Source organism: Seriola aureovittata, chromosome 3, assembly GCF_021018895.1.
Source record: "Seriola aureovittata isolate HTS-2021-v1 ecotype China chromosome 3, ASM2101889v1, whole genome shotgun sequence".
NCBI lineage: Eukaryota > Metazoa > Chordata > Actinopteri > Carangiformes > Carangidae > Seriola > Seriola aureovittata.
Window position 1 is genome coordinate 17,798,977 of NC_079366.1, and position 18,855 is coordinate 17,817,831.

At 42.1% G+C, this 18,855-nt stretch overlaps 1 protein-coding gene across 1 annotated transcript; it reads right to left on the reverse strand.

The window, feature by feature from the left end:
• Positions 1-163: 163 nt before the first annotated feature.
• Positions 164-18,285, reverse strand: LOC130166018 (putative methyltransferase NSUN7). The gene is made up of 12 exons (XM_056371283.1): positions 17,737-18,285; positions 16,795-16,977; positions 15,451-15,509; positions 13,454-13,590; positions 13,086-13,238; positions 12,438-12,621; positions 11,346-11,559; positions 11,090-11,233; positions 10,325-10,426; positions 9,947-10,064; positions 4,166-4,286; positions 164-1,740 (listed from the first exon to the last, which is right to left on the reverse strand). Exons 1-12 carry the CDS (start codon positions 17,894-17,896, stop codon positions 850-852), a joined length of 2,466 nt encoding a protein of 821 aa, XP_056227258.1. The 5' UTR covers positions 17,897-18,285; the 3' UTR covers positions 164-849.
• Between the last annotated feature and the right edge of the window lie 570 nt (positions 18,286-18,855).

An 18,855-nucleotide genomic window follows, 5' to 3' on the forward strand; every position in this document is an offset into this window, starting at 1 on the left:
TTATTGTTTCATCTTTTTTTCTTTTCTTTTTTTTCTTCTTTGACCTGGTTTATTCCCAGTGTTTTTTGCCCTGTGATGCCTCAGAACACAAGTTGTGTGCAGTTCAACCAAAGAAAGTTTTAAGAGGTAAAAGTATTCACTATAAAGCAGAAGAAAGCAAAAATTGTAAGTATTATTATTTATTAATACACTATTAAGGACAAGACAGATGCTTAAAGACCCTCCCAGGTACTTTTTTTGGGAACTTCTTTGTGCAATAGATAAATTTCATAACCTTCCTTCTAATATCTCAATGTCGTATAACAGTATCATTGAACTGATCATTTATCATGCCATTTGTGAATGAAAAGCCTCCCATTTATGATATAATATCATATACATACTTTTACATTAAGTATCACAAGGGAGGAATTAAAGTATTAATCTGGAATAATGAAAACTGGAACTACCCTCTCTACATGCCTGTCCACCTTTTCTGACCCGACCCTCCCCTGCTATAATTCACGTACAGTCCCTAACTGTTAAATATTTAACAGGACTTCATTTACAGTTCAATCATGAAACAGAGAAGCGCCGCAAACTTCCACACTTGAGTTTATGCTTGTCATTTTTACCTGAGTAATGACTTGCTATGATAGCAGTTATTAATATCAAATTTCTTTTGATCAGCTAATGAATCAACTGATTTGATGCCTCATCACTAGTGTCCTCAACATTCAGCTCATCAAAAATATGTATGCTTCTATGAAAATGTAAATACAATATTTTCTTTTCTTTCTTTCTTTCTTTCTTTTTTAAACAATTCAGAATAATTTACTTGGGAGTGCTTTGCTGTTTGATGTTGATGATTTATAATCCAGGCAGAGAGATTCGGGACGAGGTTGCAGACATGTTGGAGCGCTGGGAGTTGGAGGTCTGGGACAGAGGCTGGGAGACAGAACTAGAGGACCGGGAGGAAATGGGTGGAAGGCCAGAATCTACGGCCTTCAACACTTCCTCTGGTCTGACCATCATTTTCCCGGCCTTGCGCGGGCTCGCTGGTTTAGCTGCATCCTTCAGTGTCTTCACTGCACTGTCGGCCTGTGTGTTTTGTCTCTGCACCTGCCTGGAGGCTGCGGGGGGAGTAGGTGGAGCAGGACGAGCAGGTGAGAGATGTTTTCCAGCAGGGGGAGCGGCGCCAAGGACAGTCTGCTGTGATTTGACCACTGGATTGTCACTTAGCTTGTGCGCAAGGGCTGTGATTGGAGACAAGTGGTTGGATGGTTTTGCAGAGGACATTAATGTCAGCGTGAGACGAGGTATTCGTCTTGGTTTGCTTTTTGTCAGACGCTTCTTGTGATGTGATTGGTTGATTTTTCTCTTCGTTGGTTTCTTCTTGTGGGTTTTAGGGTGATGCTTGGAGACTGCAGGAGCCCTGCTGGTTTGTTTTGGTCGTACCTTGAGCTTTCGCTTGCGCCCTTTAAGCCCTCTCCCCTTCTTTTCTTCCTCTCCCCCCTCATCTTCCTCCTTCTTATACTCCTCTTCCTCTTCACTACCCTTCAAGTCTCCTTCACCTCTTTCTGTCTGCGTCTCTTGGCCGGAGGGGGATGAGGGTTTGCTGGTGGCTGAAGCTACACGATTCTTCCTGCCTTTCCCCCTTTTACCAGTTTTTGACTGTTCAGGAATGATTCCACCCAGGAGGCCCTTTGCTGCTGCCCTTGCCAACACGTCCTGGACTGTTTCTACCTTAGTGGGATCCGCCTGAAAAAGCAGGGGCAGTTTAAGATTTGATGTGAAGATGTAACACATTAAAACTACAGGTCTCCAAGGGTAGCTTAGCAGCAAGGAGATCTATACAACAAAATGCAGACTTAAAGTGACCCTGCAGAGGAGGAGGAGGAGGAGTGAAGAGGAGAGATGGCACAGGGTTTGATGCTTTTACATCCCCACAGAGCAGAGTGTGGGATATAAACCACTTATCTTTTCTCCCTTCTCCCTTCATAAGACTTTATGGCCATGCTGTCAGCTCCGTGAGACTGTACATATGCTGCATTCAGGCCGTGTCGGCAGAATGGGAAGAACAGGACAGACACCTGTTATTCAAGCTTTGGAGCGTTTGCACAATGTTCCAAGGTGGCGAGGCCTAGTCCTAACCTTGGAGCCACCGCAGATAAAAAGGCTAAATAAGTTTATTTTGTCACGTCATGTGTTTGTTGCAGATCCTTAGCAAGTGAAACCAGATACAAACAATCAGAGTTTACTGTAGCTCCTATAAAATGACATGTGGACAGAATCATAGTTAATATCAGATTTCGCCACAACTGCCAGCGGTGATGCAATCATCCTGAGAGTACATGAATGTCTGTTCCAAATGTCATGGCAATCCATCCAATAGTTTTCAAGATATTTCAGTCTGGACCAAATTGTTGGACTGACCAATCGACGGAGCAGAGAGTCCTGCCGATAGCAGTGATAAAAACTGAAGAGGAGAGTGGAGAGGACTCCTAATATGTTTTACAAGGTGCTCAGTGATTCAGGGCCAAAACAAGCTGTAGCCAGGAGTCCCTTTAACACCAAAACAGCTCTCACAAATTTAGCACTACGTGTGCACAAGAGTAAAACGGTGTCTTCATCCACAGTTAATTTTAAAGAGTAAATGTCACATCTAAGCCCCCCCCCCCGTCCTCCTTCCTCCTCCCTCTATCTCCGTCTGTCAGTCTGAATCTTCATAAACTGTCTTCTCTAATGAAAGTTGAATGATGTTCAGCTCACTGCTTAAAATACTGCAAATGCATCTTTCATTCATTCTTCAGTGTTTAATCTGGTTTTCACTCTGACAGCATTTTCTGCTTTGAGTCATTTGTAAGCCTCAAAACTTTAATTACGCTGCCACAATGAGAGTTTGTTATAATACGTGGAAGATTACGCAGTATGCTACAGAGAGGCACAACTGATAGCAGCCTGTCAGATGAGTTTAACATAATATTTCAGTTCTTCTTTTTTATTCAGATGGATCCTCTTTCTAATGAGAATGTCTGTTTTCAGCCCCTCTGTGTGGTCGGGCCTTCTGTCCTACAGTTTTGGTTCAGACTAAAATATCTCAACAATTATAGGATGGATTGCCATGAAATTTTATACAGACATAATTTCAAGGGGACTTTTTGTTGCCTTACCCCTTCCTTTCTATCTCTTTCAGATCCCTTCATCCACCGGCAGAGTTTGACCAGTGGACTCAGTCGTCTGAGCAGTGCTGAACCACGTCAGAAGTGTCAGTGTAACTGAATCTGCAGCTGCATGTGACTTGACTCACTGAGAGAGAGAAAGTCCATTTAATTGGACATGAGCATTAGATTTTAAATGAATGCACTGCAACTGGAAAGGTGAGCAGGATCTGTCCCTGCGTATGTGCTGTTGTGTGTGTGTGTGTGTGTGTGTGTGTGTGTGTTCATATCTTCCCAATACACACACACACACACACACACACACACACACAACAGCACAGTCCCCTCTCTGCACCATTTTTTCGAGCTGCAGGGGATCAAAGGAGCAGCATCTCATTTCCTTCTGTTGTATTTTTCTTCGTTTTATGAGTGGAGCAAGAGGGAAGACAGAGGAGGGGGCAAATAGATGAAGCAACGAGGTGATGCAACAAGACCGGAGGGGTGGAGGGAGGGATGGCTGGAAGAACGATACAGAGAATTATCCATTCATCTTTGCTCTGAAGTACTGAAATGTTTCAGCGGCTGGGGCGTATTTCATCTTTAACTTGTCTCTTTTTTATGGAGTATTGGAATAATGCTGCAGTGTTTCAGGAAGAAATAGTGTGAGTGTGTGTGTGTGTGTGTGTGTGTGTGTGTCTGTGTGTGTGTGTGTGTGTGTGTGTGTGTGTGTGTGTGTGTGTGTGTGTGTGTGTGTGTGTGTGTGTGTGCAGACAAGCAGAGCCGACCGACCTCCCAGCAGACAGACAGTAAAAGAGTGCAGCCTCAGCACTACTGGAAGGTCTCGTCACAAAGCAATCACACACAGCGCTCAAACAAACAGACCCTAACACACACACACACACACACACACACACACACACACACACACATGCACCACACCAAAACCTCTGCTCCCCCTCAATCTCCAAAGACAACCTTGCCCTCTACATTTCTGTCAATCCCTCTCACACTGTCTGCTCTCTCACCTGTCGGGACAGTCTGGCTATAAAGCAGCCGTTGGTGAACTGAGATGGCTCGAGCCTGAAGAATTTGGAGTCTGCTGCGTCTCCTGACTGGGAGTCATCAGGGAAAATTGGACCGTTCACCCTGAGAGAGGAGCACAGCAGCAGGTGAGACCGCAGAGCGACTACAACTCCCAGAGAAGTTGTCAAAAAAGATTCTACATATGTAAATTACACATAAGAAATTTCACACTGGAAATTACACCAAGGTACCATAAATAATTTTGACAAGCAAATACAAAAATTTTTTTAATCAACCTCATGTGGCACCTCTAATATTTCGTTTTTGAGCGTGTTCAGCAGGTGGCTCGGTGGATGGCAATGCCGGTGTGTCAGTACAACACTTTTCATCTAGCACCACCATGAAGATGAAGTTTTTGTTTCTTAATGGCTCAATTGGCAAGATTTTCATTCAGTTTGGTTCAGATGTCCCCACACCATGAATCCTAATGAGTTTTAGTGATACCCTGACTTTTCATTTAGTGCCACATGCAGGTCACGGTTTTCATTTGTCCAAGACTTTGGTTCATGACCAAAGACATTTCCATCAACCTCAGATGTACATTTTATTTTGTGCTAATTACCATATGTTAGCGTATGAACATGCTAAACTAAGATTGTGAACATGCTAAACATTGCACCCTTTTACCATCAACATGGTCACTATGACCATGTAAGCATGCTAATGTTAGCTCAAGGCACCACTGTGTTGGCTACACCTACAACCTGACAGAGCTGATTGTATGTAGATTCTTAGTCTGGTTTCTTGATTCAGTTCTAGGCACAATAGCCACTAGTAATAGTACTTGGACATACATCAGATTATGGTCAACATCACTGCCACAGCAGATATGCACGACTGTGAACTGTAGATAAATGGACGGGGGAGTTGGACAACTATACTCCTCAGTGTCTCTAGGCAAACAGTCAGTATGAGCATGTTTATGAGGCCCTGTCCAGCCAGCTGTCACTGCTGGTTCCACTATATTGTACATCTGGTGGAACGGCCCTCAGCATTAAATACTCTAGCAAGTGTTGGTTCATTCTCAGTGGACCAATAAATCTGTACCAAAATCTATCTTAATGGTGTGCTCAATGGCGGATTTAGATATGGACAGCCGGCGTCTTGTTGGGGGCGACATGGGCGCTCACATATGTTACATTTGCTCATCGTGTCACCATGTGGGTCAGAGTGGGCGCCCTTTCTAGTTTGTGCAGCATGTGTTGAGAAGGTCTCCTCTCTCACTCAGAGATGGTGTAGACGGGGAGGTGGCTGCGGGGGGTTACGCTTCTATCTCTGTACGGAACTAATGCAATTAGTAAAATCAGTCACAGCAGGGAAGCTGCCAAATAAACCACAATTCATTCATTATACAGAGAAATCATTTAGAATAATAAACTAGTGTGCACACCACCACATGTGTGTCTTGTTTATATTGGTATCTATATATCTATGTCATATATATAGAGAGACTATTTTCTTTCTATTCTCAGAGGCGGTGTAAATGGGGAGGGGGGTGGGGGAGGTTGAACATCTATATCTGTACAGAACTAATGCAATTAGTAAAATCAGTCACAGGTGCAGGTGCTGCAGCAGGAGCATAATGTTCTTATAGTGTTAACATGACCAGTTCTACTCTGCCTCAGAAAGACTTCTTACTTTTTATATACAGTCTATGCTTCTTACTTTGACCCTAACCACTGTGACTCCTCTTGCCTAAACCTCACCAAATCCAACCAGCGAAGGCAACGATGGTTAGCCAATCAGAGGCAGTGCAGGGCGGGTCATGTCAACTCTGCAGTAGGGTGCAGAAGTTTACATCCGCCTTGATGGCTAATCGAAGGATACAATCACAATGGAGGAAAAGCGTACTGCAGATGTTTTTGGCAAACCGCCAGCTAAAGAGAGCACAGATGAAGTCCAGCCTGCAGGAGAGCGCCTCCACCAGCACGGCATCGCTTTCGTTTGGTTGTAATTACCGCCGAGACTCGCGGGAGTTTAGCGTTAGCACCGCCACCACCGAGGAGTCTGCTGCCAACAGGTGTCAGGCTGGGACTGACCTGGCGGCATGTGAGGAACCTCTCCGGCCACCGAACCTCAACTTTTCCGGCCAGATGTTTTGGGAAAGAAACTTTCAGCCGTGCATTTACACCAACTTGGTTTGCTAAGTGGAAGTGTGTTCATTAGCGGAGTGTGGTCAGGTTGTGTGTTTTGCTGGTGTGAAGAGGCAGCAGAGGGAAACAGGTTGATGTGGTGCCCGTTCACCTTCAGAGGGAGCTGGACCCAGGCCGTCCTGATTATTATAACTACTGGAGCACATTGTCTGCAGCTCAAGGTAAGTTATTTGGTTTAAGCTGCCGCCGAGCAGTTTAATATTCAGCTGTCAATTACTTTGAACATCATACTGATATAACTGTTGAAAACGTGCATATTTGTATATGCTCTTGTGTGCAATGGGCTTTTGGACATGTGTATTGCAATGTGCAATGTTATGGCATTATTGTGAGCTATTATTGTGCAGTAGCATTACTTAGTCCTTTTTATAGCCCTGGCTGCGGTTGTTACTGCTGCTGCTTTTTGGTGTGTGTAGTTGTAGTAGAAGTGTTGTTGTAGGACTGTGTTGTATTTTTATGGGTTGAGGTAAAATGCTCCTCCCACTACAGCACCCCCAACTTAAAACATCTTCCTGTGGCCCTGACCAACATCTGTGTGTGGCTTGTTTATATTGGTATCTATTTATCTATGAGAGAGTTATGTTAGATATGTGTGTTACTTTATTTTGGTATTTATGATTGTATATAATTTTGGTACAAATCGAAAATGAAAGCAAGAAAGGTCAGACTTCAAATAATAAGAAGGTTCTCTTGTTAATCTATTTGTGGGATGAAGGATTTGTGCAGTTTAGTAATTTGATTGTCTATGTTATTTGTGTGTATATAAAAGAGACAGATTCTTTCCAGTTACTTTATTTTGGTATTTATGGTTGTATATAATTGATATTTATCATTTATTTAGTTTTTAAAAGTTCTGATAATTTGTTACAAGAATATTTTCAGTAATATTTTAGCAGATATACAGGAATATTATCAGACACACTGCAGTGATTTTACACTCATCTGCTTTACTTCTATTTGATTTATTATAATTGATTTATTACATTTTATTAAACAAATTATCATAACTTTTATATATATATTTATAAAAGTCAGGTCTGTTGATTGGTGACATGATGTACCATCTAGACCCCCCAGTTCATCTGGAACAGCCCGTCTGGTTATTCCCTGGATCTCCACGAAAAGTGGTGAAATTGCCTTTAGCTTTTATGCTCCTTTCAGTAGTCTGGTTTGTTGGTCTTAAATATTATTTTATTTTATTTTTTAACTCATTATTTTTATTGGTCAACTATTGGTCTTAATTATTATTTTATTTGATCTTATTTTATTCTTACTTTTTTAATGGTTTTAATTCAAATCTTATTAATGAATTGCTCCTCTTTTATATTTTCGGCTTTGATTAAAAGCACCTTTTTCATATATGAAGAAAGCTGTTTGGTGTCAGTTTTTAAGTGTTAGTTTCTACCGTCCAGTTGTTTGGTGCAAACTATAGTGTCAGCTCTTCTAAAAGATCTAGTTTGTCCAACAAGTGGTGTAAACACACAGGTGAAACAGCTGCTGATTGTCTCTTTGCACATCAGTCAGTTGATAAAAGATCTAATGTGACCAAAACTAATAACATTTGGATTTCTTTAAGGTGATGGATGGTTGAAAATGACTTCTGTGCAGAAGCAGGTGTAAAACAGATATTCACCCTGACTGTGGGATTAACTACTGTTCCCACGGCAACCACAACTGATCCTTTACGTTGTCATCAGCCTGGTAACTGTAACCTTACACAAGCACACACACACACACACACACACACACACACACAAACTGACATATACACACACGTGTAGATATGTGGCTATATCTGTCATATTTACACTGAGCTCTGTTACAGTTATATACAAGTTTTGCATGAGCACCTGTTGAGCTATTTGTTTTTACGGATCAGGTCTTGGGCCCCGCCCACCACCACTGCTTGCACTAGGTTGACCACTGAAAGAGTGTAAGATGGTGAAACTCAGCCACATGTTTGAGCCTCAGTCAGACCCAGACTCTGGAGTTTGTTGAGGAGTGAGAAAGGCCATGGGACCTTTGTCTGACAAAGTTTTGGGTTTATTTTTCCCGCCCCACATCCCCACAAGTTGGCGGGATTGGTTCGATTGGTATATGACCCATGAAACCATGTCTGTCATTGGTTCACTGCAGTTCCAAGGTGTAAAAATTTATTTCGCTCATGATATGTCTTGTATTATGTATGTCAAGAGTCTGTGGTTTACCACGTGCTGCTGGAAGGTGCTGCGTGTTGCCCTAGTTGTCAGCGTAGTGGTGTTTTCCGCTCAGTCTAAGATTAGACTGGTGTTGGGTCTCTATAAGAGTCTCAGAAAACAGGACTCTGCGTCTTTATTTGGTCATTTACCAGCTTGAGTAAGGTGTTTGATTCTTTTTCACCTTTTTGTTCCTGTCCTTTCATTGATCCAAGGCTTCTTCAACCATTTTCTGGTAAGGCCCCTTGCTTTCTAACAAGTCTCTGATATGTTAGATATGCTAATCTATACTCCTTGAAAGAGGTTATCACGTTACAATTGTTGCCGCGGTGGTTAAGCTTAGAAGGAGGAGTTTACCTGCCTCGGTGGCTCCTGGCTTCCTGTTGCTTTCTGTCAGATACTGACTACTTCAAGGAGGAGAAGAGACCTCTTTAACACATACTGATCACACTGATAATAAGTTCCCACGTTCTTATTATTATTGTTTTCAGTGATTAAAGACACTTTTGGAAGGTATTCATTCTCGCTCACCCTTGGTGTGCTGCTGCCAATGCGTAAAGCGTTGATAGGCAGGAGGCAGCGTCCTAGTAACTCGATCTCCATGGCAGTTCTTGTGAACGCTGAAGTAGCACCAAACCAATAGAAACAGGACTTGATTGAACCATGGCCTAGGCTCCTAAGCTGTGCCCAGATTGACACTTGTGTTATATTTTGGAGTCCATCAAGAACCAGTCAACAACACACAGCATTACAAAACAACAAAAGTGATTTACCACACCACTGTACCTCTGTTCAGTACAATTTATAAGTTGCTATAGGTGCTATGGACCAGTAGATTAGGTATTTTAGATTGAAGCCATAAAGGTTGGTTTTCTAAAATGACATCTTGTTTGAACTCGGAGAACAGAACCCCCCTGGTGGATGAAAGAATAAAACAATATGACAGACTCTCAGTGACAGTGAGAGCACCATTACTCAGCTTCAAAGTAAAAGTCCTTTTGAGGGAAGCTAAGCTGCCAATCATCTGTCGCAGTGTTTCATGGGGAGGGCAGGGAAAGAGGGCAAACAGGGTGCACGCCTTCAGCCTTGTGCTTTCTTTCATAAGCAAAAGATTTAGCTTTCAAAAAAAAAAAAACATTACTTTATGTTTGTCCTGTAGAGGACACATTTCATTACTAATGTCATTTTTCTCATTAGTTTTGTGGTTTGAACCTGTACACAGGTAATGAAAAGTCTGATTGCATAATTAAATACTCAATAGACAGAGACCTAATACCTGCACAAAGAGAGAGAGTGTGTGTGTGTGTGTGTGTGTGTGTGTGTGTGTGTGTGTGTGTGTGTGTGTGTGCGTGCGTGCGTGCGTGTGTGTGTTTACCTGAAGGGCAGCAGTTTGGGGTGAGTCTGTGTTTTTTCTAACACTCTTTTCACCAGCTGCTCATTTTCCTCAGGATACACTGAGCGTGTGCAGTAGACGACTGTCTGAACCTTTGGGACTGACAGATGGAGAAAAGGACAGAATGAAATGAATGAATGAAGAATAACCTCCATTCTGCTGACCTCTTATCAGTATACCAGTGTATATATTATATGAAAAAGACAGACGGTTTTTGTGTGCGATGTTTATATATTCACTCCTTCAGGTTCAACATGGTTTTTTTTTTACTACTGCTCAAAACATTATGCATCTCACTCTCTTGTGTGTGTGTGTGTGTGTGTGTGTGTGTGTGTGTGTGTGTGTGTGTGGTACACTCACAGGTCAGAGAGTGTGCTAATAGTCGTGCCTGCTGGGTGGCCATTGCGTATATTTTGCGCTGGGAAACAGAACCATGAGACAAGTCTGGTAATAGATCCCAGTCTGTCAACAGAATGAAACTTATTTAGCAATTTTGTCATATTTGGGAGATCTGATGCAAATATACCACCAACTCATATTACCATGAAACATATTTCCCTTATCCACCTTGTTTTATGGCTTAGTTCCAATGTAAATGGTAAATGGCTGCATTTGTATATATACCCAATAAGTTCATAAGGGCTCATGTCTATGGAATATTTAAATTACCATAATTTAAACAAAAAAACAAACCAGCATTATACAGTTACAGTTGTGTCCAAAGGCTTGGGCCTCTTCCTTAATCAGTATTTAGGAGCTTAGCATCTTATGTTTTGCACACATGGCTGTGCACGAGGTTCTCATATGGCCTTTTGAGCCCTTTCTGTAAACTTTCCGTAAATCTCCAGACTTTCTTGAGGTAATTACCCACAATTAATATCATTCTAAAAACAAACATATCATATGTAATCATATATTATTGGACAAAGATACGCCCCAGTCAAGGTAACATGGTTTCACAAATCCCATTTCTCATATGTCATTTGGAGCCCTCTTTCACTCAGATACTGATCGTGTGACATTTAAAGTCTGTGAGGATTTGCTGCTCGGGGCTCAGGGTGGACTCTGGAACTGGGGCTCTCTCTCTCCTCGCCATTTCATCCCTTCCTCCTTAAAATTACATACCTCCATGTTCACTGTGGATGGTGGGCACCGGGTTGTTGAGGGCAGAGGACGAACACTGAGGCAGCACTATGATAACCTTTAAGCGCTGGACGGTGGCGTCCCACTCATTCAGACTGCAGAATGCTTCTGACAGGACGCGAACATCTACAGATGTGGAGGGACACAAGTGTGAACATCAAGAGATAATTATTCAACTTGCCTTTTTTTTTCTTTTTTCTTTTTTTTGAATAATATCGTGTCTCTACTTTTTACTCACTCTTGATGTCCATTTCTTTGAGTAGTTCCTGAATCTCTTCTACCTGTAAAGATGTGTGATCAGCACCACACACCAACACTCGGCCCGAGCGCGCAGCAGCCACCGCAGCTATGTGAGCCACAGTCACACCTGAGAAAGACCCCACCACCAGGACGTCACCCTTATCAAACAGCAGGGGGCGTAACACACTCACTGCCACACACACACTCCTGTCCTGCAGAGAGACAAACACACACACGCACAGGTGCACACATGTTATTCACACAAAAATTAAGGACTTTTATAACAAAACTGTAGCCTCTGGCATTATAGACTGCTGTGCTGCTATTCAAGCAAATTCTGAGGCAAACTTTTTTTTTTCTTCTTTTTTTAAACTCAGTTACACTTAATGTACGACTTTAAACTTCACATAACAGGAAATCGAGCGGGAGTAAAAGGCAAAACCTTTTATCTCTCTCACAGCAGTAAAGTAAAGTGGCATTTATGAGTCTAAGAAGGACTATTAGCCAACAAATGAAATAATTTACTTCATTTTTTCCTGATTTGATTTAATTAGGTAACTTCCAGTGAACATTTTGGAGACTATTGTGTTCTGTATAGCCAGTAATTTTGCTTTTACTCATTTTACTGACGTAGTACACTCCATTAATGTGGACATACAGACAACAAACGTTCTTGATGCGTAATAAGCAAAGACAACAAGAGTAATCTGGCTTTACGTTGCTGGTGCACTTTATTTTTTGTGATGTTTATGTTGTTTCCTCACTGAAAACAATCTAGTCTGATCTCTCTTCTCAGTTTTTTACACTTGCCTTCTGATCATATCCGACCCCAACGACCTCCCTAAAAAACGTAATTTTAACTTCAACTCTGTACATTTTTAAGTTAGTACTTTTATTTTTTACTCAAATAAATAGATAAACCCTTGTACTCCCTCATCTACCCACTGTAGTATTTTTCCACCAGTCAGTCTTGTACCTGTCCTGTAGAATTATCTTCACAAGCTCCTCAGAGAAGAAAGTCTGTTTGTCATTTGGGATTTTTAACCTATTTTTAGCTCAGGTACACACTTCACTACCTGCAGATTTCTACCTGTATGTTCAGTACGTGTGTGGTGGTGATGCTGCAGTGCTGGAGCAGCGCATGAAGCTGTTGGGGGAAGACAAGTGTATCTGGACAGAGAGAGTCTCTGCAGAACGTCGAATCCTTGAGGTCAGTCATGTTCTTCACTTCATGCAAGTCAGCGCTTTGCAATGCTTCACTCACTTCCTCAACACTACGGAGTACAAGACAAAATATTTTACAACAAACTGTAATGTAGATACATCAGTGTCCCATCAGTTCTACAGCAACGGCCACAGGAGCACTCCTTGCCCTCAAGCCAAAGGAATGCTGAACTTTCATGTTCAGCCCCACTGAACTTCATCAACCATTAACCTCGCACTGCAACAACATGTCCTCCTGTGCACAGTGCTATCCCAGCAGATTAATACTCAAATAGACTGTGTGTGGAGTCTTGAGTGTGAGGCAAAGGAGAAAAATGGAAAGCTATTAAATGCCAACAAACAAGAGCATTTAGTATGCTCAATATTTTAGCAAATACAGGCGCTCAATGCTAAAGAACACAAAAAGAAAAATGTATTTTTTCACTATAACTGCACTTCTCTCGTTTTAACGTTACCTAAACTAAAAATGAGAACAGAATAAACTTCTGAACAAGTGTGAGATGAATACCTGTACCTGGTCTTGAGTGTATTGACCCATGCGTATAGTGGCAGACGTTTTGCTCGGTGCTGTTTGGTCTTGACAGGATCAGACAGAAAACAGGAGACACTCTGCAGATTCTGTTTCACTCTACAGCGAGCTAAAGATGCTGCCAGCTTCGTCTTACACCTGTATAAACCGCCACACACACGTAAACACACACACCATACAACAGACCGATTCAGGGTAAATGTACTTCAGATCACACCATCTCAGTCTTTGGTAATTTCCAGATTTAACCTTACCTAATTTAAGAAAAATGGTTAACACACAGCTGATGTAACATTTTCTGAGCTGCAGTATATAAATACATGTTAACACCTGACAGCTACACACACACACACCTGTGCAGACTAGTCTCCAGGTCCCTGACTTCCTGTAGAGGCTCCTCTCCTTCCTTTGTTGAACGTTCACGCAACAAAAACCTTCGGTCCTGGAGGTCAAACAACATCACCATCGCCAACGGCAACAAGTCAGCGGACTGCAAAACATGAAGACTTTCATTACCCACATCATCATAATTGTAAGATCGTTATCATTAGGTCATCATCAGTACTTTAATTATATCCAGTGATACCACCATCATCCATTTCATCTTAAACCTGCATTGATCTTAAACCTGACACAGTATTTTCACCATTTAAATTGATATGCTACAAGTGTTAGCAAACAGTTACCTATTTGTGACATTAGCATTCATTTATAGTTGATGAAACTAAGTCTAATATTAACTTCCTTATTGGTGCTCGTTTGGTCTCCACCAACTCCCGAGGGTAACGTCTGCTTCTTTAGCTGCTGAATGCTCCACCAAGTTTACTGGCTAAATGCTAACTTTTTCTGTTTTTGGTGGTGCTGGGCAGCTAATGCAGAGTGGGTTTCTAGAGCTTATTTGCTAAAAAAAAAAAATACTGCTCGCTGTGTCTGGAAACAGAGCTGATGAACTAGAACATTAAAGTGAATGGTCATGGTCTACAAGCTGTCTGTTCTGTTTTTACACAGCCGGGGCTCTGTAAATAGGAAATAAACAAAGTTGCTCTTACCAACAGTCCCAGCCAATCAGCAGCAAGGAGTGTTCGTGCTCATGAACAGGACAAAAAAAGAGATGAGGGGCGATGGGGGAAATCTGCCACATGCTAATGGTTAGTGGCGATTTAAGGATTACCAGGAGAAAGATAAGGAGAATTTCTACCCTTTCGTCGCCACCAGACCGTGTGGAGTTTTGAATGGGATTGATTGGGACTCCTTACTGGCATTGACAAAAAGGAGAGGTGGCTGAGGAGCAACCAAAGAGGAGAAGGTCAGAAGAACAAATATTAAAAATTAAGTCCTATGATCAGGCAAGGGCGAAGAGCAGCCTTAACATCGGTGAGGCTCTCCAATGGTGGAGACTGCAATAAATTCCACCCTGGATTTATCCACTGGGCCTGTGCTACACCCTGAATGACAGGCACATAGAGAGTGTTGGTAACAGCCTGCCATTCTGCCAGTGTGTCTTCATTCATCCATAAGTTTAGGGGGTGGAACTTCTGACGGAGCACTGAAGGGAGGGGCGTATTTGTTTTGTTGTTGAATTGAAATATAAACAGCTTTCTTCAGAATCACTTTCTCCACCAAAACAATCATAAAGACACTAAAATTCTCTGTAGAGCTGAACTGCAGTCAGGTGATAATTGTCTGCGTGTTTCCTTTCATATGCAAGTAGTCGAGTGATTTATTGTTAATACAATATTGATTATAATCGCATTAAGGAAAACAGAAGATGAGACATTCCCATCTTTGCCTTATGGCTATCTTTTCCCCTTAACCTCTTTTCCCAGGGGGTGTGTGGGAGTTAGAATATGTATGTTGCAGTAAAGGTGTGTGTGGAATCACAAGCAGCTGTGTGGCAGTTTTTATAGTCACACTTGCAGACTAACGACCTCTCTCTGTTTCACCCATCCCTCAATAAAGTCATCATTTACACACACGCACACCCCCACACAAGCTAAGTGTGCCTCTTTTTGTCCATGTATTTGTCATTGCGCAGTGTTTTATAGTGTCATTTACAGTCTCCCAGTTGGATAGTGCGTCTGTCTCTCTCCTGTATGCATCATTTGCCACCTATAACTGGCCAGACTACGCACAGATCTGAATACAAATGGCCTTTAACCGCATCCCCGTCTCCCTCGCCAGCATTTTACCATATTCTGATGGAGCACACTCATATGGACAGAGAGAGCACAGCTACTTCATTTGACAACAGATAACTCCCAGATAGTTTAACAATCAGTGAGTAATCACTAAAGGGTTTTAAATCAGTTTTCGGTTTGTTAGCACTCATGAAAAATCTGGCAGGACTCACAATATGCTGAGAGGTGTGGAAACAGCTGTCTATGATGATGTCCTCGAGTAAATCTTGGTCTAGAAGAAAAAAAACAAACAATGTTGTTAATGGACAGAAACAATTAAAACAGCAGTTGGATTTCATGTGCTGTCTCGCCATATCATCTCAGGTATGTAGTACCACTCCAGGAGAAATAAGGTAAAGGTAATTTTGTTTGTAGTTCTCATAGCAACAAAAAAGTGACATTTAAATTAAGTTATCCCAAAAATAGTGCCCCCTTTACTCTGAAAGTAGCTTCTGTGATGGAGATTATCCTCCATCAGGGTGTGAATTAATGTTTGTGCTTGTTCAACATAGGAGGGTTGATCAGCCTGCAGTTCTTGGCAGCCATGGAAGTCAGTCTTGCACAAAGCATGAAACAGAAAGCAGCAGTCAGGCCTATTTAGTCCAGTATTCCCTTTTTTTTTTTAGCTCTGGATTGTTCTCCAACAACTCCTGAGGGAAATATCTGGCTCTTTAGCTGCTACATTCTCCACTATATTCTCCAGCTTATTGCTAATGGTGGCTGTCTGCTGTTTGGTGCGGAGCTAGTAACAGATTTTTGGTGTTTTTATTTTATTTTATTTTTTGGTGAAAACAGCTGCATACAGCTGGATTAGGGTTAGATGAGAATGGAGACAGTGACCCAAACCAACAATGAGCTGAAAAATGCTAAAATGGTTTACAGTGCTGAGGGTAACATGAGAATAGACTTTGACCCATTGTTAGTATAAAAGTTATTTTTCAGCCCGTTGACCTCTATTGTATTGAGCTGGCTGCAGACATCTCAGAGAACAACATCTCTCAAACCTGACAGAATAAAAACAGAACTAACTGCATGTCTACATAGCAGCCACGTCCTGCATGTGCGGTCAGATACTGTATGCAGAACTATGTGTGGTTACTGTATGAGTCCGTGTGTGTGTGTTTGCTCATGGCATGCACCTCCTTATCACCTCCAATACAGGCATCTGCTGCACCTCCAGCTCAAGTAATTTGGAATCTCATGGAGAAAAGAAATGTATGACTATATACTATTTAATCTACAGTCTGCAGTTGAAGCTGCTATTCAAAAGTGAATATTGGAGTAGACACATGCTGCAGCTCCACTGCTATTCATTATAGAGATAAGGCTGCCTTATGGGAGGTGGGTAGGGTCTGCAGAGGTAGCAGTAGAGGGGTTCAAATTAAATTTTCCCTGACTTTATGTTTAACTATGAGTCTGTCCCCTCCAGGCACTTCTTGAATCTCAAAACTAAATTTACCCTTAACTGCTAAAACAATATGAGCGACTTCAGGAATTCATACACAGAGTAATCGTACATTTGAGTGTGTTGAAGGCGAGCTGGTAGGCCCGTCTCTGTGTGGTTTTGTCTCCACTCTCCGGTAGTGGCGTGTCCGTTTTCTTCCCATAATGCAGAAGTTGAAGTGCGACTGGCTTCTCCTCACGCAGCTGCTGGAAAATGGCCGATGCCTGCAGATAGGCCTGATCTGATGGTGGGGAGACTGCGGGGAGAGGAAGAATGAGCAAGAAAAAAGGGAGTAAGGAATAAGGTGGTAAAGAAGTTCGTAAAATAGATTATTGGAGCAAATTGGAGAAGCGATGTCAGGAAATGTCATGAAAGGAGGAAAGAGAAATTAGGAGGAGAGGAAAATATCGTTTCGTTCAAGTGTCCCACTAAGCCATGACAGTGTGACAGTGCGCCAGCGTGCACAATACTAGAACTCATTAATTTTGTTCATTTCATGAAAAGCAAATTGTGTTTCCCTGTGTATGAAATGTGCTCTAGCAATAGAATATGAACTTGACTTGACCCTGAAACTGAAGCAACTATGTAAATGAAATGCCGACCTCATTATTTACTTCCTACAGGGACACATCAAAGTATCTTCTGTGGAAAAGGCCTATTACTAAATGAAAGTAGAAGGATGGAAACTCTAACTTTAGGATAGAGTTTCAAAAGTTGGATGGCTGCTTTGTTTTTTTCTTTCTGCTTCATCTGGTGCGTACAGCTCAGCTATAGGTGACTGCAACCTGACTCTAGAGAGCCTTGTCTGTCTTTCCACAATAAAAGCCCCGAGTGATTGTTAAATGTTTTATCGTCATATGATTGATCAGTGTAAAACCACACAAAACACACTCTTACGTAAGAATATGAAAAACCCTCACACTGCACTAGAAAATAAGGCTGAATTCCTTTGTATATGATTAAACCTCCCTAAGTGTGAGATTAACATATTGAAAGATTCAGAGCTGTGTCTTACCTGGTGAAGGTAAAGATGGAAGAAGACAAGGGAGAGGAAGTAGAAATGAGAGGGGCTCCTTGTTGGTCTGCCGGTCGTGGTCTTCATGTGGGATCTCCTCCGTCACAGAGCTCGAATTCACGTCTTTTCTGGAGCCCACTGTAGCAGGGTGTGTGTACATGAGTTTGTATGTGTAATAAACAAAAACAAACAAAAAAAAAAAAAAAAACAGCAGACCACCAGACCTTACCTTTGTCTGCCATGATCACAGCAACAAAACCAAACACTTGTCAAACTCTCCTGTAAACAACTTTCAGCCTCTCCCTCAGCACATATGTCTGTTTCTCCTTCTTGCTCCAGCCAGACGCTGTTAAACCAACGAGCATCTAAACAGACACACACTTTGTTTGTTTACAGAGTTGAACCTGAGCTCTGCAAATGTAAATAAGACGCATGGCATCAGTCATGGCTGACATGTGATCCACCTTCCAGTTTCTCTGAATGTGAGACAGTGCGGCTGTTAGGCCTCTGTGGGTAATTGGGCTCCTCCTGGTGCAATTAGGTGGCCGGTCAGATACATCAGCATGAATAAATAATAGGCTGCTGTCCGACCCCGGACAAAGGTCCACCTCTCAGTGACCTGCTTCACTCATCCCTGTGCAGCTGCTTCTCAAACATGCACACGCACACGCGCACGCACATGCGCGCACACACACACACACACACACACATATGAGTTTTGCAGGATGCAGTTTGAACCAGTAGTGTGTGGGTACTTGGTGACATCACTTGACTTGAGGATTAACATCCAAAAGTTTGCAGGGACCACTAGCCTCTAATTAAACTGGATTAATAGAGAGAAACACAGACAGAGTGTAATCGGCTTTTACAGCACTCATCAATGTTTAAGTGCGAATGAAGGCTAGAACTGACCAGAAATGTGCAACGTGTCCAATAAAGCCATGTCAGTGCAAATGGAATAAATTAATGAATATCAAACAGCAGTGATTTAATGAGTGTGAAGCAGTTTCCTGTCCGGCACAGGAGAAACTCTAAGTCCACTTTAGAAGAGCAGCACTGGAAGAAAAGGCTACAGCAGCTTAGTGTAATCTGCATAGACGATGATGGGCTGTTTAAAAT

What these genes read in the sequence shown, in the direction of transcription:
- LOC130166018 (XM_056371283.1), bottom strand. Translation starts at nt 17,896, where the DNA reads ATGTACACACACCCTGCTACAGTGGGCTCCAGAAAAGACGTGAATTCG. An exon ending in ATTAGCACACTCTCTGACCT is followed by an intron (nt 10,065 to 10,324) that starts GTGAGTGTACCA and finishes TCCATCTGTCAG; the next exon opens with TCCCAAAGGTTCAGACAGTC. An exon ending in TAGCCAGACTGTCCCGACAG is followed by an intron (nt 1,741 to 4,165) that starts GTGAGAGAGCAG and finishes CTGCTTTTTCAG; the next exon opens with GCGGATCCCACTAAGGTAGA.